Source organism: Calonectris borealis, chromosome 15 (assembly GCF_964195595.1).
Source record: "Calonectris borealis chromosome 15, bCalBor7.hap1.2, whole genome shotgun sequence".
In the NCBI taxonomy this organism is placed as follows: Eukaryota; Metazoa; Chordata; class Aves; order Procellariiformes; family Procellariidae; genus Calonectris; species Calonectris borealis.
In genome coordinates this window covers 4,673,294-4,701,243 of record NC_134326.1, presented here as the reverse complement: position 1 = coordinate 4,701,243, position 27,950 = coordinate 4,673,294, and the positions used below count along the sequence as shown (strand labels likewise).

At 48.7% G+C, this 27,950-nt stretch overlaps 1 protein-coding gene across 1 annotated transcript in view; it reads left to right on the top strand.

Annotated features, from left to right (window-relative positions):
• Positions 1 to 9,356: 9,356 nt before the first annotated feature.
• FGF18 (fibroblast growth factor 18) overlaps positions 9,357 to 27,950 on the top strand; it is a 45,725-nt gene continuing 27,131 nt past the window's right edge. The window contains exon 1 of the mRNA XM_075164082.1: positions 9,357 to 9,537. Coding sequence (XP_075020183.1) covers positions 9,357 to 9,537 — 181 coding nt within the window. The remainder of the gene's footprint in view (positions 9,538 to 27,950) is intronic.

The following is a 27,950-nucleotide window of genomic DNA, read 5'->3' as shown; positions in this document are numbered from 1 at the left end:
TTCGGTGTTAACCCTCGCGACCTCCTGCAGCCCAGGCTGCACAGAGATGCCCCATGGAAGCCTGAGGTGACCTCATGAAACCACCATGGAAATTTAATGTATTTCAGTAAGCAAGGGAGGAATCTGTTTGTTGAGGTGTTTGTTTGGTTTTATTTTAATATCCTTCATTTTTTCCCCTACTTAAATTTTTGAAACTCCCGTTCTTATTATTCTGGAATCACTATTTCCTAAAAATATAGTTTCACTAAGATGTAGTTGGATTTTTTAAAAAGGAAAAGCAGTGGATCTTGTGGGACAGGTTGTAGCACTCGAGCAAAGCTAAATTGCTTTGCACCCGCGTGGGCCCTAAGTCTCCCTGCATCAGTATCCCTTCCGGAGACAAAATCACGGGGATAAATGACAACTTTGAGTCGGGATTGCTGAGATCGCCCTGAACTGGTATCACAGATGTCCTATGAGACCACAGGGCTGGACATTTTGAAGCTCTGTTGTGATCTTGTGTCCCAGTTTGGGAACCCCAGAAAGGACAACCAGAGTTACTTGACAACGTGCATTTCGGGGTGTCCATCTGCTACACGGAGGATCTCAGTTCTTCCCTTGAGACCTTGGTTGACCGACGGTCGGCCAACGGTCGGAGCTGCAGAACCGAGCACTTGCAGATCCTTTGGGTATGCGGGGACCTGCAGCGACCCTTGGAAATCATCCTGGGGGAGATGAGGTGCCAAAGCTGGAGGGTCACGTCTGGCATCGGGTGGCTTCGGGTTGGACCCTCCTTCCAGCGCCGGCCTCCCTCGCAAGCCCTGGGCAGCGGCTTTGGAAGGCAACGTTTTGCCAGTCGCAGTGGAAGTCAGAAGGACCACCCAGTTCTGATAAGGGCAATTTAGAAAGGAAGGGGAAGATTGTGAAAAGAGGGGCAAAGGTGCACAAAGGGAAGAAAAAAACCACCCCACCGCTGAACAAAAATGAAGCTCAAGACCGCTGTTAAACACACTGCCTGCGAGGGAGGTCTCCACCGTGCCTTTTCTAATCTAGAGCCAGCAAGGATTGTATTAACAGCTTCAACGCAATGGAACAAATTAATCCCTGATGTAATTGAAATCGGTGAGGTCTCACAATAGGTGAGTTTGACCCAGTGGGATAGAAATAGAACAAGTATTGGAATGAAGGAGTGAAATGAAGTCACACTGTTCAGCCATTGGTATTTCATTCCTAGAAACAAAGGCCAGACAAATGCAGAGAATACATGGCTCTGCTGGGCATGGTTGAAAGCTGCTCAATAATATCAAGCTTTGAAGGGATATTTCTGTGTGGAGAGGAAGTATATAGCAGAGATATAACAAGCATTAAAAAGAAAGACAAAGAAAGAAAGAAAGGAAGAAAGAAAAAGCCCTGCTTGCTCGTTGCCTGATTGATAGCTGTGGTAAAATAATACCAGCCCTGAATTTAAAAAAAAGATATATCACAACTGGAGGAAAATAAGAAAAAGAATTAAGGTCTGAATTGTATTTCCAGAGAATCAAAACTGTCACGAGCTCGTGGCGAGAGACGGCGTCCTGCAGATACCCCTGCAGCTGAGATGCGCGGGGTTGGTTTGCTTTGGTTAGCACAGGTAGCAGGAACTGGTCCCACTGGGAAAGAGGTGCCTTTTGGAGCTGGGAGGTGGCTCGGTCTTGGCCCCTTCGGCGCTGCTGCACCACGGCATGACGCAGCTTCCCGCGGGGGGAAGGTGGATGCTGGAGGGGTGGGCTCCCGCTTGCAGGCTGCTGAGCTGCTGTTGCTCATGGTAATTATATTAACGATGTGACTTGGGGGCTGCAGCCAGTGACCTGGTTCTGAATGGGTGAGAACGGGCAGATGCAGGTGGAGGCGTGGAGGACGGGGCTGTTGGAGCCCGTTTAAGAGAGCAGCATTGCAGCACTTCGGCAACACTCCCGTGCTGGGCTTTGCACTGGCCGGCAGTGCGGGCTGGAGGCACCTTCCCTTCCTCTGGTTGCACGTGAGTACGGCTGGGGCTTTAAAAGTCATTAATCAAGGCTGAAATCCTGCTCTTCCCCAGACCGAACCATTTCCCAGGGTGGAACAAGTTTAAAATGTCACCATCTCACAAATGGTGCGTTTTCACAGTTCTGGTTAAGGCTCACTCCATCATCAAAAGGAGAAATTTGGTTTTCTCGAAGGTGGCATCATCTTTCTCTAGAAAATGGCCAAATACTGACTGATGGGCCATAAAACATTCGTTTCCTCAGACTCTCTCAGGTTGCATTTTTTTGGCCTCCCGCCTCCCTCGTGGTGTCACGCCAGGCTCAGTAACACTGTTGTCGGCCGTCGAGGGTCGATGGACACGTTGCTGTAGGGGAGCTGGATAGCAGTGGCTTGGAAAGCTGGCGGGGTCTCGGGGAGATGCTGGGGAGTTTGGCTGAGCGACAGTCGATTTTCTCTGGGGCTGTGTGTTTCGGAGAGAACGAAGGTCGGACGCTGCCCGAGGAGATTTAATGTATGGCCCCTCTGAATGCGGCAGGCAGCTCTCTGGAGAAGAGGAGGCTCCACTTGCAGAGCAGCTTTTGGATCCAAGTATGTGTCACCTCGCGGAGCTGTATGTCCCCTCTTCCAAGCCCTGGAAATGTCTTCTCTTTGGGTCTTGTTTAACATTTCTGAAATCCAAAGGGACGGGCAGACCTGACCCCCTCATCACCCCGCTTCCTTCTCCTTTCCAGCTCCATCCCTACGTGCACTTCACCGAGAGTGCATTAAACAAAGAGCAAACATCATTGAATTTCACGTACTGCAGCAACTTGAAAGCGCTCGAGTCGAAGAAAGGAGGGGCTGAATTTCAGAGCACATCGGTGCAGGAGCGGGGAGAGCTGGGTTTCTCCCCATGATGGGCCGATGTCTTCTGCATGGGGCCATGCCGAGGGGGAGCTCGGCACCCGTCCTCGGTGCGGGCAGGAGCTCCTCTGCGGCGAGGGCAGGCGCAGGAGGGCAGGTGGAGGTGGAGGTGGAACGGTGCTTGGCTTTCTTCCTTTCCCAGCATGGTGAAATGGAGGTTGGGAAGAGCGCGGAGAAAGGGAATAGCCTGAACGCTTCGCAAGGAGAAGCACAAGGGGGAAAAGTATTATTCAAGCTGAAGGACACTGTTGGTACAAGAACAAACACATGTTGGCTGGATGTAAATATACAAGGTAGAAAATTAAGGCAGAGAATATTAGGGAAGTGTTTCTGAAACAGCCTTCTAAGGATGCAAAGACAAAAGGCAGTTCATGACTCCATTTATGAACGGGCTATAGAGTGGTACAGCTCTTGTGGAGCAAGATCTTTTTAAATAGGACGTTCATGCTTGTCCGATGAAATATTTTTTCCCCACCAAAAAAAAAAATCAAGAAGTGTTTCAAGTGAAATACTTTGTAAACGCCATTGGTGGGGTCTTTTGTGGAGTCTCATGTCTGCATCGTTTTGGACAACCACCTCCATGGTGCACCGTGTTGCCCTTTCTCACAGTGCATCCCGGAGGGTACACAGTCATCGTCCAAGGTGACATCTCCCAAGTTTGAGAGCGCAACTTAGCTTTTTGGATATTTATTTCTCAAGAAAAAATACTTTTTTTTTCTGTGAATAGCAGGAAGAAACAAACACCAAAACAAAGGTCTAAGTTCTGTTATTTTGAAAGGCTTAGTTACATTTGTGCAATTTGGCACTGTCACGCCATAGCCTCTCTCCCGTCGGATGCACTCTGGAGCGTCCTCTCCCTTCGCTCCGGGTTCCTGCTGCGCATCTGAATACGGAGCCGCTTTGTGTTAGATGAATTTCCAAACGTGCTTCTAAGCCCAAAGAAGTGAATACGTCAGAGCAGCGCACATCCACCGCCTGGCTTCGAACTAGGCTCTGTAACCTGAAGGTAACAATATCCTGGCGACGGATTGACTTTGCAGTTAAGAGGAGGAAAAAGCAGCAAATGAGGAGTGCATTGTGTTTCAGCGTATGTCAAGGATGGCTGTCATGGTGAGCTAGCAAATCCTGCTGTAATTGGCATAGAGGAATTTTGCCAAAGTCATGGAAGCAAAGGGGTTTGTTACTTGCCTTTGCAGACTTGAGAGAGATCTGTCTTGGATATCCTCTTGTTGACCTTACCGAGTTAACTTTCATGTGTTTAGAAGGTCATGGAGAAAATCATTAATATTAGGTTGATTTGATGGCTGAAAGGTAATAAGTATTTCCTTCTTATCAGATGGGGTTTGAAAGGACTTTGAATAGCTTGATTTGTTTATCTTTTGCAATCGGTACGGCCCTTAGCAAGAGAGGTTTTGTATTCCTAGTTCAGTTTGGGGAATGACATATGGTTTGCTCTCTGATGAGGCTTGGAGGCTCCGTAGGATAAAAAGCAAAAAATCAGGAAATTCTGAAGTCCAGCTCCCAGCTAACTTGGCCACGCTGTGGGCCTTGGACATCTCATGCTGTAACGCTTTATGACATGAACAATAACAGATTAACATCCCCTTTTACTGGAAAGCTCAAAATAGAAAATTCAAAGTGCATAGAGCTTGGTTGGATGGAAAGCCAAATCCCGTAAACATGGCTTGGCACCGCCAGGCTTTCATTGACCTTGGCGGGGCTGTGATTGCTCTCCGTTCCCAACAAGGCATCGGTGTTTGCAGGGATGTGGCACAAGCTTGTGTGGGACTAACACTGCGGCGCTGCTGTCAGAGGCTTTTGCCATTCTTGAGCGTTTCTTGGATTACTCAATGGTGAAACCTTAGGCTGCATCAGCAAAATGGTCTTTCCCTCACCCTCCATCTGGGATTTAACAAATAGGAGAGTCATTCTTTAAGCTGAAGGATCGTTGTAAAGCCATTTAAAATGAAATCCGCTCATTGTTTGAGAATCATTCGTCAAAAAAGCACCTGAAAATCTCCCAATGTGGGCTGTCTGAAGACAGATGATGTTTCTGTGGCTGTTTGGAAAGGAGGTGGGACCAAATGCACCTACCTTGAACGACTGGGCAAGTACAACGGAGAGGAGGGAGAGCTGCTCCTTTTCAGGAGCGAGGCATTTCTGATGCATCAGTTGCCTGAGGTGATGGTTGTTTTTAAAAGGAATGCTGTTTATTCCCTTGTATAAGCTCTGTATTGCCAGCTGTATTTTTAGGATGTCTTTGTAGCTGTGTATTATCACTGAAAGACGTAGTGATAAATAAATGGATGAGGAACTGATCGAAAAGAAAAAGAGAGGAAGAATAAAAATGAAACCAAATTTGATGCTCTGTTTTAACGACTGGGGTTTTGCAGACTATAAACCGTTGGCAAAGAATGAGATGGAGTTATATGAAACCCACTATCCTGAGATGCTGAAGTTGTCCTGCATAGGCAGCGGCCCATACCAATTGGATAGATTTGCAAAATAGACCACAACATAACCCCAAATCCCACCAAAATGCTGGAGGAACTGAAGTAACGCGGGAAATTCTTTTCCTGTCCCTCAAGAGTGTCCCACAGGGCACGTTGCTGGTCGGGAGCTAGGAGGTGCAAGCAGCCATTCATTTCAGGGACCTGTTGTGCTGAACTCTGGATCCAGAGACTGTAGGTTTTGTTAGCTACAGTATGGATGCGTGGATGATCAGATTGAAAGGCCAAAAAAAGGAGGTGGTCATTTTGTGTATGATGTTTTTATATGCAGTAATAACATATTAATAGTAAAAAAAAAAAAAAAAAAAAAAGAGAAAAGAAGGATTTCCTTTTGCTTTGATGAACGGAAGTGTTCACCTTAACTTTTCAAGTGGGGCTGGGACTTAAAGACATTTCTGCATTCGTTTTTGTGTGGTTGTGATTGTTATGGAAATGTATTTGGGGGTGGATAGACTTGGTTTTAGGTGACCTTCTTGAGAGAGTGTCGGCAATCAGTTACCAAAGGAGGCATATGTTACTAATTTTTTTGAGATTTATGAAAGAGAGTCTCTCTTACGGTATATATAAATGGACTTTCTTATCTCAGTAAAGTTAGCTGCTTGAGGGAGTGTGCTCTTTAGGGCAGGGATACTGTGAGAATGGATTTCAGCTATGATCAAATAGGTTTTATCTCATGAAATCGACACTGCATGAAATTTTATTTTAGAGTATTGATACTCTCTGCTGCGGGCCAGATGCAGCCCAGGCTGGCACGGCTAATTCACCTTGGCCACACTCCAGCAGAGCATCCTGTTTCAACAGAGTGGCTAAGCCCGTGCTTATCTTTAAGCAGGCAGCTAAATCCTGGAGGTTTCGCTGCTGCTCTGGACCACGGCTTCTTGACCAGGGGACAGGTCAGCTGCAAGGAGAACCTGAAGCACGTTCCTCCTCCAAGATTTCTTCCCCTGGGTTGGAGCCGGGGCTGTTAGTGGAGAACTGATGGAGTGATACACGCTTGGGCTGACTTTATTTCAGGGGTCGGTGTCCCCTGCTGATCCCCGTGTCAGGGTACCGCTGGGCTTGGACAAGGTGTTGTTGTGGGTGATGCCAGCCAGGCTCTCGGCGGGGGGAGGAGGAGACGTCATCGCTCTGGGCTGCCGCGTGCCCTCCTTGCGAAGGGAGGAGGCACTTCATGAGCTGATCTTGGGCAGGAGAATGGTGACAAACATGCGCAGGCGGGTTCGTGGCGGGTTCGGAGCTGACCACAGTGCGGGATGGCTCCGTGGGTGCTCCAGAGTCCACTCGGGCACGGGCTGGGGCTCTGCGGTGTGAGCGCTTGAGAGACAATTAAAAGAGAGAATTAAAACGTGTTTGGGAAAACAGATTGCCTCTTCTGTTTGAAGTTTCCAAGAAAGCAAAGCAACCTGCCCTTCCCCCCACTTCAGATCCCACCTGTTTTGTTTTTTTTCCTAGAAAAATGTGAAATTCATTAACATGTGGTGAAAGCAATGTAACGACGTCATCTTGATTTAAAATCTGTTTTAAATCTTAAAATGATGGAGCCAGAATCTTAACTGCAAATAGCCTTGCTTTTGTGGGTACGAGGCAGACTGTCAACATTACTCGAACATCTCTGGTTTTGGTAGCTTAGTGTCCTTTGCAACAATATCATTTGAAAAGAAAGCAAGAAAAGATGTAGGAAGAAAAAAAGAAACTACTATTATTCATATCAAAAGCCAAGTCCTGCTTTGCTGTGCTCAGAGGTAGCTGGGGAGAAGAGAGCGAGCAGAGCCTGGCGCGGTGACGGCCATGAGCTCCGTCAGCATCCGCGGTGCCCTCCTGGCAGGTGCCACGGCTGCTTCTCCTCTCACGTCACGGCTTTGGGTCACGGCTTCTTGCCGCGCGGCTTGCTGAGAGTGGGAAATACTGCTATGATTAATTGTGCAATTCTTGTCTGCCACCTCGGTCGTCACCTTGAATGGCTCTTTAGACCCAGCGTCGCCCTGAATTTCCCTTTGCTCAGCCTGCGCGTTGAGCTCCTGCAGTCTCCTCCTGACTTCTGACAGTAAAATAAGAGAGTTAAATCACTTTCTCTCCTAGGACTTGGGATTCAAATAGCATAATCCCGGCATTTAATAAGGGCAGCGAAGGCGACCCTGCAACATCCCTGTGAACCTCATTGCTGTTGCCACTGTGTTGAATATAATGTTTTTGTTTGGGTTGCTTAGTGAAGGTCTGGTGCTAAGCAGCGCTGCCTGCCTGAAGTTTTCCTCCTGCTGCTGATCTGTGTGTCTACTCGATAATTGGAAACGCTAAAAAGTTCTTTTGAGGTTTTGACTTTCAGGGAGTATTTGGCTTCGAAATATTTGCTGTTATGAGATGACATATGCAGGAGGCTAAAGCGGGGCTGTTTTGTGTGTTGTGGCCGCTTGCTCTTCTGTGTTTTAGCCTGGAACGGACCTAAACGAGGATTTATTGACCCTTTTTCATTTGCATTGCCAGCTCCGTCCCCACACCAATATATCAGAACACCGTTACTTGCAGGCTAGGAGGACAAGCGTGCCGTAGAAGAAATGTGTTAGGAGGAGAAGTAGTAACCCTGCTAGGAGTAAATGTCGTTCCTCTGCCTCTGCCCAAACCCAGGCATCATTAAATTCCCACGTGATTCTTCTTTTGTGGTGGATTTTGTCTCTTACACACAAGTGGTACACAGCATTAGAGCTCACCAACAACGAGTAGACTCTGAATGGTCTTTGTCTTGGTCAAATTAAAAATTGCCTATTGTGCGGTGGTTTCGTGTGTGTGCCACTCGATAATCTTTTGCTTTTGGTTTCCGTATGATTTATTGTCCTGTGAAGGGAGTCTGCCACCAAAATGTTGTCCATCTGTGAGTTTGGAGTGGGCAGCGTGGATGTTGTGCAAACGCTCTCGGGGACAGATCGTGGAGCGATTTCTGGGCTTTCGTATTGTTTGGGTGTGAAGTGCTTTTGGGTGCGTGCTGCCCAGCCTCCCCTTTGGGAGGGCATCTTGAGAACGTCCGGGCTGCCTGGTCCTCTGACCTTGGGCAAGGCGGGACGACTCCCTGGAAGCAAAAGCAGGAATCCTGTTTCGGTGTTTCTTGGGAACAGTTAAGATAGGAAACAAGACCTCCAGAGAAGGGCAGATGTGTCCGAGAAAGTTTCTGGTAATATTTTAAGGCTGTAGTGAGCTAAGGTGAATTTAATCCATTGGCCAGAAAAAACAGACGAAGTGGCTCAAGCGGTCCGACCCCCGCTGATATCGGCCTCGCGGCTGGACGTGCTGGTTTGGCTCCCGCTGGTCCTCGTGATCTCTCCCCACGCCGTGGCCCTGTTGAGGCGGGCAGAGATGCATCCATAGACGGTCACCAACGAGCTGGCTTCACTGAAAAGCAGAGCTGGCAAAAAAGTTAGGCTGAAGAGTGCCCGCGTACAAATGACACTTTTATCGTAGGAGATTTTATGCCTGTGCGAAGCTGGAGTCCAGTCTGCTAATGTCAGCATAAATAGTTTTCCCCTGACTTCTTCCCTGCAGTTAATCCGGGGAATCAGTGCAGCTGCTGAAGGTGAAGCACAAATCCTCTGAAATGCAGTTGTCCCCTTTCTCCCATACGTGTCCGTGTATCCTGGTAGAGGCTATGCATATGCAAAGGAGAGCCTAATTTATGGCCAGCGGGGCTGACCAGGATTAAATCAAAGCAGGACCGAGCAGAAGTTTTTACTCAGAAAACCCCCACAGTTTGATTGTAAAAACCCAGGTTTGGTTTAGTGTCGGGAGCCAGCTCTGGCTGGAATTACGTGTGGAGTGCCTGATACCGCGGCCGCAGCTGTCAAGGGAAGGGCAGCCAAATCCGAGTCCTCTTGCGCCACGTGCCCTTGGCAGGTTGGGGTGCAGCCCTTCTGTCCAAGAGGCTTGTTTTGTTTCACGGTCTGTTCTCTTCTCTCTCCCCCCTCCCCATCTCAGATGTTTGCTGCCGAGGAGAATGTAGATTTTCGGATACACGTGGAGAACCAGACGCGAGCGAGGGACGACGTGAGCAGGAAGCAGCTTCGGCTCTATCAGCTCTACAGCAGGACAAGTGGGAAACACATCCAAGTGCTCGGCAGGAGGATCAGTGCCAAAGGAGAAGATGGAGATAAATATGGTAAGAATATTTACTGGGATCCCCCAGACGCCAGGTCAAAGGCTTTAATCCTGTATGTTGGGCTGAGAACCTCTCCGGAAAAAAAGAAGAGGAGCAATAAAAAACAGGATAAAAGGGAAAAAAACCTTTCCAGGTTAAGAATATAGGATTTGTTGTGTTGGAGCAGGCTGTCAGCTCGGCTCCCAGCTGCAGGCAGTTCCCACAGTAGTGTCATGCCCCAATTTATTAGTGTATGATGGTGCTTGAAGAGGAAAATCTTTCTGCCCAACGGATGAGCTCACAGCGAGTCTGCCGTAAGTCATAAACGATACCCAGGTTGGTGATTGTTCTTTCCCCATGAACTCTGGGCTCGAGTTTGGGTGAATCCAGTGCTTCAATGAAGCGCTCTCATCTTTCTAGGCGGGGGGGATGTTTGGTTTGAGCTGAAATTAAGCAGACTTTGGAGCTTTGAGAGTACCCCAGAGCTTAAGTTGAATTTCAGGTGTGTGGATCCTGCAGGAACGCAAATAATTGAACTTCTCCTGGGCTAGCAGCGCGTTCAGCTATTCTCATTGTGATTTGCACAGAAGCGACATGCTAGAAATGCTGCTAGCAGGCTGAATTACGGAAAAACTCTGCAATTCTGGTACCTTTTGAGATGGTTGTGGCAGAGATACTTTTGCTCAAGTTGGTTGCTGGAAGGATTTTAGGGCTGTTCAGAGAACTGGTCCTGTTTCTCTCATGGATGTACAGCCCTGTGCATTCATGGGTTGCTGCAGAGGTGTGTGTGTGCATTGGCTGGCACGCATGTTCGCGTGAGGTTGACTTCACGTGCAGCACTGGTGAGGAGGAGGAGGTGGGCTACGATGACGGCAGGTCGAAATCTGGGAACGGTGGTTCCCTCGGGGAGGTTTGGGCGGGATGGGGGACACGCCGTGCCTAGCACGGAGGGCAGCTACTGCCGCTGCCAACGTGGGCGGAGGAGCAGGGCGAGCCGTGCCACGGGAGGTGACAGCTAGAAAGCACCCGGCTGGTGTGAGACGAGCCCCCACGGCTGCTCTGTAGAGTCACCCAATCTCTCAGAGAAAGCCCTGCCCCGAGGTCTCATCAACCTTGTCCTTTGTCATTCCCAAATTTCCAGATAAAACAGGAGAGCAGAGTGCCACTTGGCTGCTAATTATTGTGTCATTTTATTGCATTCATCCTCTTCAGGTTTGATATGTAAACTAGCCGCTGCGTGCTCGCTGCTGCCTTCCCAGCAAACGCTCTTGCCCACAGCGACTGTCAGGTAGCGTGATGTAGTTTTCCTCTCCATGAAAGAAGGCAGCATTTACCGTGGGGTGCAGCAGGGAAGTGTGCCCGTGAGCAGCTGACAAGTGCTAATTTATGTGTCAAAGCCCATCTTGTCCCCTTCATACATATGCAATCGTGCCTGAACAACAAATCCTCGCGCAGGAGCGTGCTCGTGACGGGTGGCGATGCTGCACAATTGCAGAGCCTGAGATTTCCCCTCTGGGGAGCTCCCTGGTGCCTGCGTCGCTGCTCGCCGCCAAATCCTCTCCGCTCCTGGCTGCTGGCGTCCTGCTAACAACCCGGAGTGCTCCGGCCGCGGAGGCCATTTGCTGACACCCCCGCCTGCTCCCTCCCCCTCCTAATAAAACTCCTTGACACGTCAAGCTGCAAAGCCTTCCCATCCCTAGCCGTGCTGAAAGGTTATGGAAATCTGTTCATCATCCTGCTTGGCACGGGAGCACTTAGAGCATGATAATCGGGGAGACAGCGAGGTGGGACATGGAGGTCCAGGATGTGACCACGCAGAGCTCCTGGCTGTGATAATGAAGGGGGGAGAGATGTCAGAGTTACTGAAGTGAGAACCATCTGTGTTACAGCCAAAACTGGATACAAAGGCGATGACACAGGATTCATTATGTGCTGGGAACCCCTCCCCCCGAGGCATTATTACGGAGTAACCTTTGATCAAGACCAGAGAGAGGCTTAAACCAGGTCTGGGGATCTCAACAGTTGCAAACTTTTGATCCACATCTCCGTCTTGCTGGCGGGATCTTCCTCTGAAGGAGGACACCTTTCCTCTCGGGCAGCAGATGGCCGTGTTTCCTCCTGCCCTTTTTCTCTTCTTCCCTCTTCCACTCCTCTGCGCTGGCACGGTGAGTCAGAGCCAGGCTTAGCGCTGGGGAGTGCCCAGCTCATTCTTGGCTACGGCGCCCTTGCAGACGCTGCAGTCTCCCACAGCTTCTCCACTCTCTTAACCCTGTCCCCGCTGACGGGGGAGGTGATGGTGGAGGTGATGTGGGTCGATGTCCTAAGGATTACAGCCCGGGGAAGGCTTTGGGAGGATGAGCCAGGCCAATGTCTGAGAAAAGGCAAGAGACGTGGGAAAAGGTGCCCGTCAGCTGGCTCCAGCCCCGAATTCTCCCAACAACTCAGTCCCATTAAGAGAAGGTAACATTAGGCAAGGGCAACGCAGACGCAGCCTTAATGTGGGAAGCTCTGTGGAGCGGCGTGGCTGTGGCTAAGGTCCGTAGTGCTCATCACCAGCAATTAGCACTAGCCAGTTTTAAGGATGGGGGAGCTAATAACATTTTAGCACCTCTTTCCCCTCCCCTCCCGTGCATTCACAACTGGTTAAAGAACAGTGTCCAAGCGAAGAGATGCTTTTTTCTTTTTTTCCCCTCTTTTTTTTTGCACATATACAGCTTCCAAATGGCTGGCGTTGGAGGGTTGTCCTGCCTTTGAAGGGAGGTTAGTTTTATTGCCAGGTTTTATTGACTTCTGTAAAACTTCTCACCTCTTGGTTGAAGAGAATGCCCAGACAAGAGGGGAGGTGGCAGATCTCAGGCAGTGAATTGCTCGTTTCCAGGCAGCCACCACGAGTACAGCAAAATGACCAGTCCTGGTTCGGGGAGAGAAGATACCGCAGGGCTGGGGGAATCCGGGTCTGCAAATGCCATGTGCAAGGAAAAATGCATGCTCTGCAGTGCATAGTTTTGCTGGCATAATAATTCTGGTATGTAATTTTTGGTTTCTGCGTTCTTCGGGGCCAAGATCTGGCCCCATGTGTCGAATTATTAAATGGCAAATTAAGTCAGTTAATAGAATTAATTGAGTCGATGTAATCCTTTTAATCAGATGGATTTGATCCCTTCTCAGATGAATTAGAATCCATTAACAGATAAGTCAATTATTGGACTAAATTAAATCTAATAATAATGCCTGCTGCTCACAGCAACACTAATTAATCTAAATACACTTACCTATCTCCCAAGGTTGTTTTTTTTTTTAAGGCTTAATTGATGTTCCTAAAGTGCTCTGAGATCTTTAGATAACAGACGATCTATGTGAGCAAAATATTATCTCTTAACAGACTATAAACTAATTAAAAGACTGATCTATTTACAGATTGCATTTTTACTTTAATCTCTTCAACCTATTCAGAAGGAGTTTGCACTGGCCCAGAAAAACAATATTCCTGTTATAAGCTTATTATTACTTTACAGGTTCCTAAGTGGTCCTTTCATTCAGAAAATGAAAGGGGGAAGGGGAAAAAACAACCATTAAAGTGCTGACAAAAAAAAGAAAAGGACCTGGAACCTTTATATTCTACCTCCGATAAATGGTACAGATAGGGAAGAGAGGGATCAGTGACCTGAAACCTTAGATCCTTTCATTTATTTTCATCTCACAAAAGGCAGAAGACATTCTATCCTGTTTGTTCACGATCTTTATATCCGGCGCAGTTGGGGAGACAGAGCTCTCTTGGTTGGGTGAAGGCATTTTTTGCCTCATTTGTATTTCACAGCCATGTGATTTTTGTTTTAATTTGTCCCCGGCTACTGCTGTCCTGCGGGGCGATGAGAAGTGATAGCCATCGGGAGAGAGGCGAGGGGGCGTGAGAGGTCTTCGGGCTTGCCCTCTCTCTGGAGGTAACTTTTATTTGCGGCGAGTGCCTGGGTGTCCTGAAGGCTGGGACGCGGTATATGTAGGTGGGTTATTAGTCAGTGTGTTCCAGGTTGCTATCCAGTGGTATTTTGTCCATTGACCTCGTCTATCACAGTTTAAAAAAACTCTTGGGTGTCCTAGAAGGTTATAAACCATCTATTTTATAAACCTTCTGGTTTATAAAGCTTCTAGTCTACAGCATGGGAGGCTTTGTTCGAGGACACGCCGGGCAAGGGGCAGCGCGCAGGTATGACATCTCTCCTTCTCGGCACCCCATCGCTGCCAGCCTCGTCAGCCACCCGGGGGGATGGACCCTCAGCCAGGGCAGTCCTCGCGAAGACTCCCCCTGAGTTCAGTGGGTTTCAGCTCAGGACTCAGGAGATGCTCCTGGGACAGGAGGTTTGGGGGGGTTAACAAAGCGAGGGTTTGCTAGCAGGGTGTCGACAAATCTGGGGTCAGGCAGACCAAGGAGGCAAGCAAATTCAAGAGGTGATGTGCATGCACGATGCCAGGCATTACCTCCACGTGTCATGGGCGTTCCTGGTACGGAACATCACGCCCCGTACAGATGTGCTTTTTCGGGTGGTACGGGGAAAGCGCGGAGCCCGGGGAGATGGGTGCCTCCTTCCTGGGGCCACCCCAGCTGGGTGATGTGCTTGCAGCTTGCAGTCCCCGCCTTCTCTTCTAGCTGGAGCTTCCCAGAGATGCCAGTGGACAAGCCCATGGAGAGCACATTACAGCTGTCTAGACATCAGCCACACTCCATCCCGCCAGAGATTTCATTTGTGGTAGAAGTGGGCTCTGTTCCATGAGGAGGTGTAATATGTGTGGAAAATATTATTATAGCAAAATAGCCTCCTTTAATTGACTCTAAATTTTGCAGGATTCCTTCCTAGGTTTGGGTAATCCTGTGCTCTCCAGAATTAATGAGCTGACATAGCACTTCTTCGGGTTTGGCTGCCTGACAGCTAATTTAGAACTCCCTAAACTCATTTCACTAATGACTCCCATTTGTTCTATCTCAAAGCCTGGAAACAAATGCAAAATACCAGTGCCATTGTCCCATCTTTAGCAAGTCATTCCTTCCCCTCAGTATTTCTGGCACCTTAACAGCAAGCTGCCTTGGGAAACCTGATTAACCCTTTCCCTTCCTAGAATAGTTAAAATCAATTTTGATCCCCCTCCTGGGAAGACCAGGAAGAAAAAAACTAAACTCATTGTGGCTGGAAGGCACAGAATTAGCCTGCAAGAAGGACGGGAGATGCAGCCCAAGTAGCAATTGGGGTTAGTTAAATATAGCTGTATTTCCACAGGCTGGACGTTCAGAAACCCGCTTTTCTCCCCAGGAACCAGGTAGGCGCGAAGGGGCTGCCCGTCCCGCTGCAGCTCAGCCCGATACCCGCAGGAGCTGCGATCTGCTTTGTAATTTATTCCGCTGAACCATCAGGATGGCTGTTTCCTATTTAAACGACGTATCGCTGCCTCCAGTCTCTTCCCATTACAGTTTTGACATGACAACAAGACAAATAATTTTTTGAAAAGACCTTTTATCTTCTGAACCATTTATTTTCACTTACTTAGCCCGGGGGCAGAGCTGACCCCAGCGGAAGGGATGATCATTCACCATGGCAGCTGTACAGTCATATGGGTCCTGGGGACTGGCCTGAGCCAGAGCAGCCTTCGCCGTCCAGCTGCTGTGTTGTGGCTCTGGTGGTTTTTTCCCCTTCTTGCCCAACGTCCCCTGATTGCTTTATTATTATTTTTGCCTTAAAATGTCTCCCCTTCTCATCCGCAGTGGGGCAGTGGCGAAGTTTTCCTTTGGAAGCAGGCGCGGGGATGCTTTGCTGAAGCGCGTGCGGGGCGGCTGGAGCGGGAGCGGGAGCTGGAGCTCCGGGCTGCGCCGGGCAGCGAGGAGCCTCGGCCGCCCGCACCTTCCAGGCAACTCTGAAAGGTTCGGCAGCCATTTGAAAGGCGCTGTAAGCATCTTGTACGAACCATCTGCACATTTAAGACTTTTTTATTTTTTATTCTGCCATATTCTGTGCCTGGGCCAGGGTAGGGGAAAGCTCTGCATAGGTGGGATGGGAAATTGAGGAAGAAAAATCCAAGCCTTTTGCTTTTTGATTCATGACAAACCTATTTCAAACGATGTAGTTGTTGCCAATTTCCTTTACTTTTGGTTTTGATAGCTGCTAGCCCAAACCCTCGCTGCGGCCATCTTCACACCTGAGGTTCAGCTCTTTCTGCAGCGCTCCGTTTTGTGCCTGTAGCAACAGCAGAAGCTGTTTTTTGTTTTTCCTCTGACACTGCAGTGATTTTTGACTTCGCTCCTTCTGGACCTTGAGATAGCTTAAAGAGCCTTGACTTTTACAGAAAATAAAAAATCACCTTTTAGCTCTGTGTCCAAACTTCAAGTCTCCATAATCGCTGAGCAGGGTCCGGAAAACATAGGCCTGTCTGTCAGTAAATATTAGGGACCCAGAAATAACGAGGAGAAGTAATTCAGAGGTCTGCTGATAATTTGTCATTTTTAATTTCTGCATGGAGTGGAAAGTGAGCTACAAAGTGAAAAATCTTTATTTTCATGTGAGTCATAAAAGGGTTTTTGTTAACAGTTTGTGTGTGTATATAATTCTGTGCTGTGATTTAAGTGTTCCCATTAGAAATGCAGAATAGGAAATAGGATCCCATCTGTGAGCAATTTAAGAGGAAGTGAGACAATGGAGTCGATTGCTGCTTCAGTTTAGATAATCAATACAAATATTATTAGTATAGTGATTTATCTTCCGAGACACTTTATGAAAATGTGAATGCCAGACCCTGAAGACAGGTCAATATGATATTATCTGTTCCTGCCTTGCTGTGATTACAGTTTTTTCCCATGAAGCTCAAGCAGCTGCTTTGCTAAATGTTCTTTCCCTGGCTGTGATGAAATAACGCAGAAACAAAGTTAGGGCTTCCCTTTCTCCTCCATGACTCCAAAAATGCACTGTGCATTTGAGTACAAAGATGACTTTTATCTGAAATTTGTAGCTGGGGACTGGGTGGATACTGGGAGATGATCTTTAAGGTCCCTTCCAACCCAACCCGTTCTATGATTCTATGATGAAGTTCTGGAAGGAGTTTGCATAATTTTAGACATATTTCTAGGCCATGAGTGATTCTGTGCACTAATGCTGAGAGAGCTCCTTTGGGTTTATTGCAGTTGTTTTATGGTAGTGTCTGTTATCAAGCCTTGTGTTGTGGTATCTGAGGTTTTCCCATACCGAAGCATTTGGCCAGTCATGAATTCAAGTCGGTTCTTGGGATGCAATTAAAAGTACCCTGCAAATAGGCTAGTCTACATTTCTGAAAGGGTTTTTTAATTGCTTTGACTTTGGAGAAAGGGGAAGGAAAACAACGTCAACAAATTGTCTTGTAAATTTTGGCTTTGGTGTACCTTGCCATGCATGTTGTCAAGAATTATCCTTCATAAGAAACATTTGGAGGAAATAGAAAATGTCAATAACCCCATTAAGAACATGCCTAATTAAAGACAGGATGGGAAATTCAAAACTTGGTGTGTAAAGAGCACGCTTCTGCTTGAAGATAACATGGGATCTCGCTACATTGCCATTCGAGAGACCTAAAGTCAGTAGCTTTTGTTCCTGGAGACTTACTGTTGGTGATGGTAGCCAAGTCGCTCAGCTGCAACATCTCCCGCACTCCACTTTGCCCAGGTTAGGTGGTGGGACACTGAGGCTGGACCCTCTAGACAGTGGAGAGGGAAGAACCTTTGCTCCTCACGTATAACGAAGTGGCCTGAATTTCATCCTCTCAATCAACTCGTGTGTCCCTCCCTCCCCTCCAAAACACGGGCTGCACCGTTCCCTCACCCCGTAGGTGTGCCGTCAGGATAAAAGCATTGCAAACGGAGAGATGCTGAAGAGATAATGGTAATGGAGACCACATCGGTAGCCTGGTTAGAAGTAATTATTTGGTGTTTTTAGATGCTGTGAGAGCTTTCCTGTTTCCAGGTTGGGGTTTCCTCAAGAAAAGTGTTAGGCTTTATAAAAAAATAAGGCACTTTAATCGCTCATATTTCACCTCAGCTCTTTCAAAAACCAGATAGTCAGGAATTTCCGCAGCTGCGAGGCGGAGCACAGCAAACATTAACAACGCCAGTAGCATTGCGTGGCCGTCTGGAAGAGGAGGGAAGAGCCTGGTCCCCTACAAAACTGCACCGAGCCTCAGGCTCGGCGGAAAGGTGAAAAATAATGAAGCTCCGAAGAGGAGAAATTGCTGATGCATGACGCTTGGAAATCTGGAAGAGTCCAAAAAGGGAGCTGAAAATACCCCCCAAAAATGACTATCTGTGGCTTGAACGAAATAGTGTCCGATCAGCATTCAGAAACCGCTGAATTCAGGCCGTTCCAATACTGGCATTTTCCAGACTGCCTGCCAGTCGGATGCAGAGGAGAACACGTGTAGAGCGTCTGCGGTCTCAGCGCTCGCAAGAAGGGGAAGGCGAGCTGGAAGTAAAGGGAGTGAGAAGGCCCAGTAAAAAAACCCTATTTTTTCTTAGTGTGAGGAGGAGAGGGGTATTGGGGTTGGAGGGAGATGGTCGCGTGGCCGCACTTTGTGAGCATCCCTTTTAATGAGCTGTGCCAGCAATAAATAGCGCACGCTTTGGTCCCTGGTGAATTTTAAGTATTTTCTGAATGCCCGTAACAGACAACTCGTGCTTTTACGGTGACGTAGGAGCTGAGACCTTCTAAACATCTCCCTGACTTCTGCTGTAGTCGCTCTGGGGATGTGCCTGTCCTTTGCTGATGCTACCTGGAGTGGTTGAGCTTGAAGAATCACTGGGTAGCGCTCAGATTTATTTTGCCCTCCTCTCTGAAAGCTGGAATGAGTGCCTAAAAGGCCTTCTCCTCCTCTGCGTTCGCAGCTGCCAAAAAGGGTGCCTTTCTTCCCAAGGCAGTAAGGAAAAGATCTTGCCATCTGCTGTGACCCTGCCGCCTTCTAGCTGTGACGAGTTTTGGGTCTTCTCCAACAAGCAGTTTCCCAGCGATCACAACTGGATGGCAGCTGTGCTGGCTGGAAGGATCCGGCCCCAGGTAGCCCTGTGGAGAGGAGTCCTTGTTCTCTGACGCCGCTCGGCTGCTTCTGTTCCTCATCCCAGAGCTGGGCTGGTGGGACGGAGGAGGAACGGATGTTGCGCCTGAGCGGCGCGGTGGTGGCGCAAGCCATTGGCGTTCGAGCATATGGTAGATGACATATGCTTGGGATCCTGGCTTGCAGTTGGCATGGCTGGTATGGCTTGGTTTATACCCGATGTTCTCAAGTGCTTTTGGAAGGACAAGCAGGAGAGGAAACGGGTGGTCAGATGTGAGAGGGAGCTCTAGCAGTGGGGGACATCACCCACAGCCGCTGGAGGCGGTGAAGACCTCGGTGTGGAGAAGCAGCAGGGAAGGGCTAAGAATAGGATGGCATGTAAACACCAGATCAAGCTAAAAAAATGGTGTCCAAATGGCCTCAACGCTTGGCCAGGGACAGTCATGAGGCTCACAGGGTGTCCATGCCCCCCGTGTGGTATGGGTGCGAGGGGTATCCTCACCACAAAACCCCTGCTACTGCTCTGGCAGATTTTTGCAGGGGTAAGTGCTGAAGCAGACTGAGGGGTGCTTTGGGTTCCTAGTTTCAAATCACACGTTGTGTCGAGGCAGAGGGTGAACTCCACAGCTGCTGAAAGCTGCTCTTGTCCTGTTGGGATCAGTGATGTTGTCCCAGGTTCCAGCAGCGGAGGAGCTTGCCTAAAGGTAACTGCAGTATAAATCCCAAATAACGTTTATCTGGTTGCATGGAGGGATCACAGGGCTGGATCTCTGTTACAACTGAGGCCTGATTATCCTCTTTCCTACACTCATGAAACTCCACCGACTTCCGCAGAGCCGTTCCTGGAGCTCCTGTGTGAGACTGAAAGGAGATTAAGTGCCCAGCAGTGCCTCCCATTCCTCCTCTGTCTTGCACCTTTGTTAAGACCTTGCATTTCAAACCATTTTAGCCGGCGGGAGGCAAATCAAAGCTGTTAGGTTTTAGCCGGTGACAATGGTAGGGTGCTGCGTGGTGCGCCCAGCCCCTTGCCTTTGTGCGACGTTTGCTCAGCGGTGATTCGTGCCTTTATTTCATTTGCTTCTGCATCTGCATTTGTAACCGTTTTTTTCACGTGAAGTTTCTGAGTGGTGACTCATTAGGAGTAAATAGGCAAAAGGATATTGACTTTACACCTCCTAATTTGGGGGTGCTAACAAGCAACTGTAAGAGCTGTATGGTCACCGGGTAGATTGTTCCACCTGGGAGGAGTGGAGGAGGGGAGATAAAAAGCATTGCAAAGAAACTGCACTTTTGTTTCTAGCTGCTAGCCTTGGTTGTTCTTGCCACCGTAATGAGTTTGGGTGAACATTTGACGGTCACCGTTGCTGTAACCTGTTTTGAGCTTCGGCAGGATTTTCTAGCGCTGGAACTATTAGACCTGTGTGGGCACGAGAAGAAGCCAAGATCCTAATTAGAAGATGCTAAATATGTTCGCTCAGAAATGAGGCGCCCTTTACGGCGGCTGGTGGAACAAACCCTTCTTCCTGCGGCATATGTGAGTGCAGGGCGGCGGATGAGTCAGGATGCGCGTCGCTGCCGGTCCTGGCACTCAGAAGGGGAGTTAGAGACATATAGTAGCTTTAATATAGCTCGTATAGGTACCGACAGCAGCAAACATCAGTGGTGTGAGATGCCCGCTAGGTAAATATGAATCGGTGTGGCTCCGTGGACCGCGGCTGCGGGGAAGGCAGAGGCCCATGGTGATGGCATGGGCAGCTCACTCCTGCTGAGCTCCGTTCTCAGTTTTGCTGTGCTGGGGCCCAAGTCAGCTGCAGATGTGTCCCTCCCTCTCCAGCCACATCTACGCACCCTTCGGTATGCTTAAATCAAGACAAGGATATCTGCTTTCTCGGGAAGAGCAAGCTGTGGCAGGGGAGCTGGAGCACGACTAAGGAGCGATGGTCTCTAGCCCTGATGGTCCTGCTCTGAGCAGAGGGTTGAGCTGGATGACCTCTGGAGAGCCTTCCCAGCCTGAATTATTTGTGATTTGGTGAGTGTCTTTCAACACTGATTGTCAGAACAGAACTGGCAGATAAAGTCGTCAATGATCCGTTGCTTTGAAAGCAGCGGTTCTCCTTCGGATGCATTCAGAGGGACCCTTAGGAAGCGTCTTTTCATCCTTCGTCCCTCCCATTCCTCCTTGTGATTTTGGTATTGAGATTTTTAAGGATTTATATTATTTAAAAAATTGGATGTAGGCAAAGTTTTCCATTCTACCGTTTCTGCCCTTTCCCTCAGCTTGGGGTGACCCACTTATATCTGTAAAGCTGATACCATCTGCACAAGGGTATATAAACTATAGTTTATCTTAAAAGGTGTGTGCTGCAGCGTGGAGAGGCACGCTTTGTACCAGTGCAATAACCAGTTATCATCTCTACTCCTTTCTGGACACGAATCCGGTTTACTGTGTACTTTGAAGGGAGGGAAGGAGTCCCCAGTCCTGCTGTACCCGATGTCAGGCTCCCTTTCACCGGCCCCCGCTCTGCGGCTGTGACTTCCAGCCTCACTCCTCCTCCTCGGTGCCTGACCTGCTGCGGCCAATATCTGTCTCTCAGCAGGAGGAATCTGAGGAAACGCAGCAAACTTCAGCTCCCGGGGCTAAATTGTTGTGCTCTGTAACAGCAAACTGTGTTGAACTAATTGACAACCAGCTTTAAACGTACCCCGATCAAGCAAATACATTGATTTATTTTTTCCTCTCTTACCGAGTGTTAAGCGGCCTCCAGCTTGGTTTCCTCCCCAAGAACTGGATAACTCATCTATTGTGTAGTAAAACTGATGGGCAGTTTTGACCTCTATACAATCCTTTCAGTATGTTGAGGGAGGAAGGAGTTTCTTATACTCGTATGAACGTTTGACCACTTAAAAGCAAAACAAAAAAAGCCCAACCCAAAACCCACACACACCAACAAAAGATGATCCATTTTCTCTGGATGTCTTTGAAAGAAGCTTAGTTTAGAGACAGACTGGAGAGAAAGGCTATTGATTTTGTTTGACCTCCAAACAGGCTGCGGTCAGTACATTTTCCCTGTTGGAAGCGGTTCAGGGCTCTGAATTTCCGTGTCAGCGTTTGTATTCTGAAGCGCACTGGAGCTTTTGCTGCTTCTTCAATAAATAGCAAGCTGTAGGGAAAGGTAATGCTGGTATACATGTATTTCCCTCTGGATCTGCCCTTCCTTTCTTTTTCTTTCCTATATGACTCGGTCGTGTTGCTGATTAAGCGTTTATGGGTCCTTTTCACTGAACGTCGTGCAGGTTAGTGGCTTAAGCTGGGACTACAAGCGACAGTTTTGTAATCCCTGTCTTGGTTTTTCCAGTGCTGAGCCAGGTCTTTTCCCAGTCTCTTGCCTGCACCAGCACCCGTTGCCGTACCTGGCGCGAGGAGGGAGGTGCCTTCCTGCACACAGTAATAAACCCGCTAGAAAATACCATCCCTGATTATTCTTAACCTTTACATGGGAAAGCCTTCCTGATTTGCGCTTCGTCTCCTGCAGTGAAACAGAATATTCTGTTTGGTGACTCCCAAAGTACTGGAAACGCTCTGCTCGGGACAGGTTTGCATAGTTTTGTAGATGGTCTTGTAAAATGGCTTGTGACAACTGATGTGCCCTTTGTCTGGCAATCGCCTGTCAAAGAGTGGCTTCAAGGGATGGAAATACCTGGAGGATGTGTTGATTGTCAGGTTTCTAAATGAACTTCTCGGAGCTCCTTTGAGATGAGCAGTACCAGTCGGCATCTCTCCATGCCGAGGTGTCAGCTGCGTTATCTCCTCCTAATTTAACAATAATGCTTCACACGGCGTGTTTTTGGTTTGGATGCTTCTGCCCGCTTTGCGGCAAGTTTGCTGCTGTCGGCACATCAAAGGGCAGCCCCAGAAACCCGCCGCAATGTAATCGAGCTGCGGGCAGAGGGTCGCTGATGTTGGACACCAGGTGCTGAGCTCCCCTGTTGGCTTTGGCAGCATGAGCTTCGTTTCTAACCCACAGGGACGGACGTTCCTCCTGGTCCTGATGCTGACCCCTCTTTAGAGAAAGGGTTGGTCTTCATTGCCCCTGCCAGCCTCACGTCTGCTTCTAGCTGGGTTTTGGGTCAGGGCGGAGGCTGCTGGTACAGATGCGTGAGAGCCTGCGGCATGTGTGGTCTGCTGACAATTATACAGCATCAGTTTCTAACTTAAGCGCTTAATTTCCCCGAGAGTAATAGCCCACTGCATCCCTAAAAAATAATGGCTGGTGGAAGATGTATTTGCGCAGCCTGTGCCAAGTCAAGCTGAGGTTGCAGCCTGCGTTGCATGTGTAACTCTAGTGACTCCCCGGAGCAGGACTTTAAGGGTTCCCCAGATCCTTTTCTTGCTGTCTTTAGCCCAAACCCCCCTCTCCATACATCTGAATATTCAATTACATTATCCCTTTGCAAATGGCTCAGCAAACACCTCCGAGAGTGGTGAGAAAGAGAGACCTGTAACCGTTAAACCTCTGCACAAACATGAAGGCAGGGAGCCGACGGAGGGAGATTGCGGGAGGTGATGGACTCGCTCCCAGCGATCCCCCAGCCCCTGCCCAGCGCTGCCCAGCACTGTTCGCCCTGCGCGTCCCCACCGCTGGAGCTGCTAGAGGTCGGTCCCACGGGTGCTGCCCGCCGGCCTCCCCGGCAGCCCACCCACCGGGGTGCTCGTGCCTACCCTGGGCACCGGGGCTGCAATTACCCCTCGGCTCCAGTTCCCAAGATCTGCATGGCGAGTGCTCCCCCCTGTTTGCATTGGGCCATTGGGCAGAAGAGGGCAACGCGGAGGGGCTGCTGTGCTGTCTGGGGTGATTTAGTAATAATTATTACTAATACAGCAATAATATTCATCAACCTGCTACTTGTCTTGGGAGTAAGTAGTCCTGGGCTTGCAGTCTGAGCACAGACTGGTCTGTTTAGGTATTACCCACCTCGAGGTTATCGTGAAGCTTTGTTAATTAATAAGCAGAAAGTTTTGCCAGAGTCCTGAGCGGCAGGTGATGTATCAGTAAAACATGTTGTTGGAAATGTAGGTAATCACTGGGAAAGCAGCAATGCTATATGTTACCCTATTGCAATGGCTTCCGTAGGTGGTCTCCAGTACCTTGTGATGGTGGATCAGGAATACGACAGTTTCTTGTTAATGATCTAAATCAAAAACTAAGCACGCGTAGAAAAGCAAAGATGTCCTTGTGTTTTAAGTGCCTGTAATCTGTTTCTAAGAGCTTGGTACCAAAATATCCCTTTGATTCCTAAAGGTAATTGTACCTCTTAATTAGCTGAAGGAAAAAAAACCCCACAGCCTGAGATCTTGCTATATAAATTATAATTAACCCCTTGGCACTGGAAGTTGAGATTTCCTGCCCCCGAGCACAAATGCAAAACGCATTAGCAGCACTTAACGTCAGGCACTCGCCCACCGCAGCCGAGGGGTCAGCTCGCTACCCCATAAATACTGCTGCGCTCCCAAGTCCAGTAGGAAAATGGCAGGGAAGCCGCGGAAACCCGAGGGGAAGCACTAAATACACCATTTGAGGATGTTTGACCTGCTTGTTTTTCAGAGCTGCAAATGCCCCAGCAGGAAGGACAACACGGGGAAAAAAAAAAAACAAACCCAAACCCCAGTGAGGAGACGGGAGCAAGGAGAGGGACGCTTCCCGGCGAGCGGCTTTGTTAGCCGACATGGCTGGTTGCTTCGCCGTGAGAATGGCTCTCGGCGCTCCCGCCTCACACACCTCCAGCGAAATAATTGTCTGGTGCCAGACACACTTGGCTGTGCCTGTTGTATGCGGAGCGCGCCAGGCAGGGGCCGCCGGCCACCCACTGCCGTCATTCACCAGCATCCTGCTTTTTTGTCTCCTTTTCTTTCGGGTCCGTTGGGGGATGAGCTTTAACTCTTCACACCGGAGGTGGACCTGCGGTGAAACACCAGGTCGGGGCAGCTGGAGGCAGGGAGGAGGGCGGCGGGGAGAGGCTGGAGGCTGCTTGCACCTGCGGCTCTTCCCTGCCCACTCCCCTGGTCTACAAAGGGTCTCTGCTCACTTCATGACCTCGATGGAGGGCCAGGCCTGGTGGGCACCTGGATTTAGGGAAAGCCATCTGCTTTCCCCACCAGGAGCTTGCACAGAAGCTCCTTAGCTCAAGTTAGCCGGTTCCTTTGCTCCTTCGGGGTCCCGGATGGAGAAATGACTCTCGTCTGCCATGGGTCATTCCCAGGGTGGCTGCAACTCTGCGCTGGGCTATAAAGCCCTTGCAGATAAGGTGTTGTTTGCCAAGGGCTGACTCTTGCCCCACGGGTTGTGTGGCGTGTCCCCGGGCTCCTTCGTGCTGGTGGTTCTGGCGGTGAGGGATGTTGTGGGCACCGGCAGCTCCTCTTGCAGCAACAGTGCTGGGCTGAGCTCGGGTGGTGGCAGCAAGCGTGGGGTGACTTGGCCACCTCGGCTGGTTGCTAAGGTGGCTTCATCCTCCCATGGCAAAAGTGAGGGGCAGCCCTGCTCCTCGGGCTTGGCACAGAGATGTGGCCGTCAGGGCTGCCTTGAAATATTTCGTCTGCTATGTATAAATAGCGGTGGGGAATTTCCTTCTCCTGTCTGCTCCGAAGATTGTAGAAGGAGATAAAATAGGAGAGCAGCGAGGTGTCCCGGCGGGGAGGAGGGTCGTGCTTGCTGGCACGGGGTTTTGTCCTTTGTCTGTATGGCTGAAGATTTTCGAAGTGAATTATGTGCTGATTAAAGAGCTGGCTGAAGAGCCCTCCAAGGTAAACGGGCTCTGTCTGTCCGTGGTAGGATGGGTACAGTCTGGACACCTACAGCAGCGGCGTCACCTACCAGCATGGCACCCAGTGCCTCGAGGGACCGTCCCCTGCGCGGATCCATGGGGTCACCCCTCCAGGGTGGGGAGAGGAGGGAAGGATGCTCTAGTGCAGGGAGGAGAGAAAGGGGCTGAGAAAATTTTGGATGGAAACATGGGACCGAGTCTGAGCTTTATAGGTGACGTTGGTCTCGAGATAAACTGAAACTGGGATAAGTAACAAATAATATATATGGTTTTTACAATGTCAACGCTGATTCTTTAAGCCCAGAATACCCCAAATTAAGCTATTAGAGATACTGTCTCTTTTCTTTGCTGCTTTTGTTTTTAACGCCACAGATGAGGACTGGCTTAGTTCTGTACTTGATTTACTTTTTATATTAAGATTTAACATGGGATCTCCTTTTCTTAATCCAAACACTTATGGTTTGAATGCAGAATTATATTTGAGATTTTTACAGTACCTTTATTAAAACGTAAAACTAATTTTACAGTTCTGACAGGTCTTATTTAAATACCCAGCGCCAGATGCCTTTTGTCCCAAATGACTCTAGAAATGAGTGAAAAACTTTTAAAACTTCTCCTGCAATTAAAATGCAGTAAAAGGCAAGTAAATAGTCTTACCTACGCTGTGCACTGGGGGTAATAGTTTAAGAAAAGCCCCGTGATGAATGTGTTTCCAAAAATAAATATATGAAACCAAAGGTGCTAAAGGCAGAGTTAATGTGATATCTGAATTTTGTTGTTATTTCTGTTGCTGCTGCTCTGAGAATAGTTGAAACAATTGTGCTGTGTCTGTAAGGAGAGACCTTTTCAAAGGGACTGATGCGGAGCACCCTCCTCCAAGGTGCTCACCCGAGGGACTCGCTTCGGCTGCAGTCGGCTCCAGAGGATGTGTCCCCAGGTGCTGTAGAAGATCAGTTCTTGTCCACCTCTTTCAACCCTTGCCCAAGAATAGTCACACTCTCGTACTCTTATCGAAGAGTGACGATTGTGTATACTTCATTTCGTAGTATGTTATCTTCTATATGGCGAAAGTGAGCATCAGGAGCACAAGCATTAAAAAGTCAGATACCTTTGAAATTGCGTTTGCATCCATTTGTAAGAGCAAACCCTGTTTAAAATCTTAAAACATAGAGGAATTTTCCCCATGGGCCAGAACATTTTTTCTGGTAGGTTGTGCTGCTGCCTCCGCTCCTCTGGGTTCCAGAGCCACAAGAATCCTGCAACTTTTATTTTCAGCATATTTTTTACTTACTAGAAGAAGGGAAAGTTACAATGAGCCCCTTTGAGAAAATGCACGAGCGGGCTTATATTCCTATCAATAAAATTAATTGTCGTAATTTCAACTTTTACTGGAGGGCACAGAGTAAAGACACCTATGTGGTAGAACATAGCATCTTTTTATATCAGGCACTGCTGATAATCTTAATTCAACTAACACTGCAAATACTCTACATGTTTCTCCTGATGAGCCCCATTTTGGAGCACTCACAAACACAGCAGTGGGGCCTGGACGGACTGTGAAGTTCTGGAGTACGTGAAACCATCACGGTGTTGGCATACGGGAGAGATTTATGTGTTTGGGACTCCTCGGTAAGAGGGTATGGTGGTGCTAACATCACACCCACTTCAGCGCCGAGGATGAGCGGCCAACCACCAGGTTGCCCAAGAGAGGTGGGTGAGTGCTTCGGAGTAAACGTGGTCTCTCCTACGCTTCTGGCCAGAAATAAAGCAGCGTTGGAGAAGCAAGAGTACCTGGGGTTCCCATGGTTGTCATTCTCCGCTTATTGTTATTTTTGTGTACATCAGTATTTTTGGGGGGTTCAGCTGAGACTGGGAACAAGCGAGTCAAAATAACTTCGGCAGGGTTTGTTCCTGCGGCAATTCTAACCCTCTGCGGGACGGGAAAGGTTCACGCTATTTCCAGACCCAAGAGACTCCAGTGCTTTGGATGCGTTTCAGCTAGGCGCTCCGGGCCAGGCTCTGAGGTCCTCGTCTGTTGGGCTTGACTGTGTCAGTAGGAGTTTATTCAAATGAGAATGATCAAAGACATCAGGGTTTGGCCCTTTATTTTTCATTTTAGGTGCTTTTTCAAGCATTACAGAGCTTCTGAACTTTTTTGAGGCTCATCCTTCACTAATTCCAGACTCGGAGCCTGGCAGCTTGTCAAGCAGTTTTCCTGCCTCTGTAGCAATAGTGTCCACTTGAGCTGTGTTTGGAGGCAGCAAGACACCCTGGTGAGATAGAGGAATTTCTGTGCTAACATTTTTAACGTTTCTCTTTCCAGGCCTACTTCTTAGTCATTGCGAGCGTGCAGGTGGCAAAGTTCAGCGCAGAATTTGTTCGCTGCCGCTCCCCGCCCCGGCGTTTTTAAAGCACACAACCTATCGCCTCCAGTTTTACTGAGTCTTGTCTAAATAAGCTTATTCACCATCATTGAAGCAACTGCCAAAATATTTTTAGTGTCACTTATGGTGAATTATGTATAAAACATCTGCAAGAGGCCAAGTCTGATTCCCTACTGC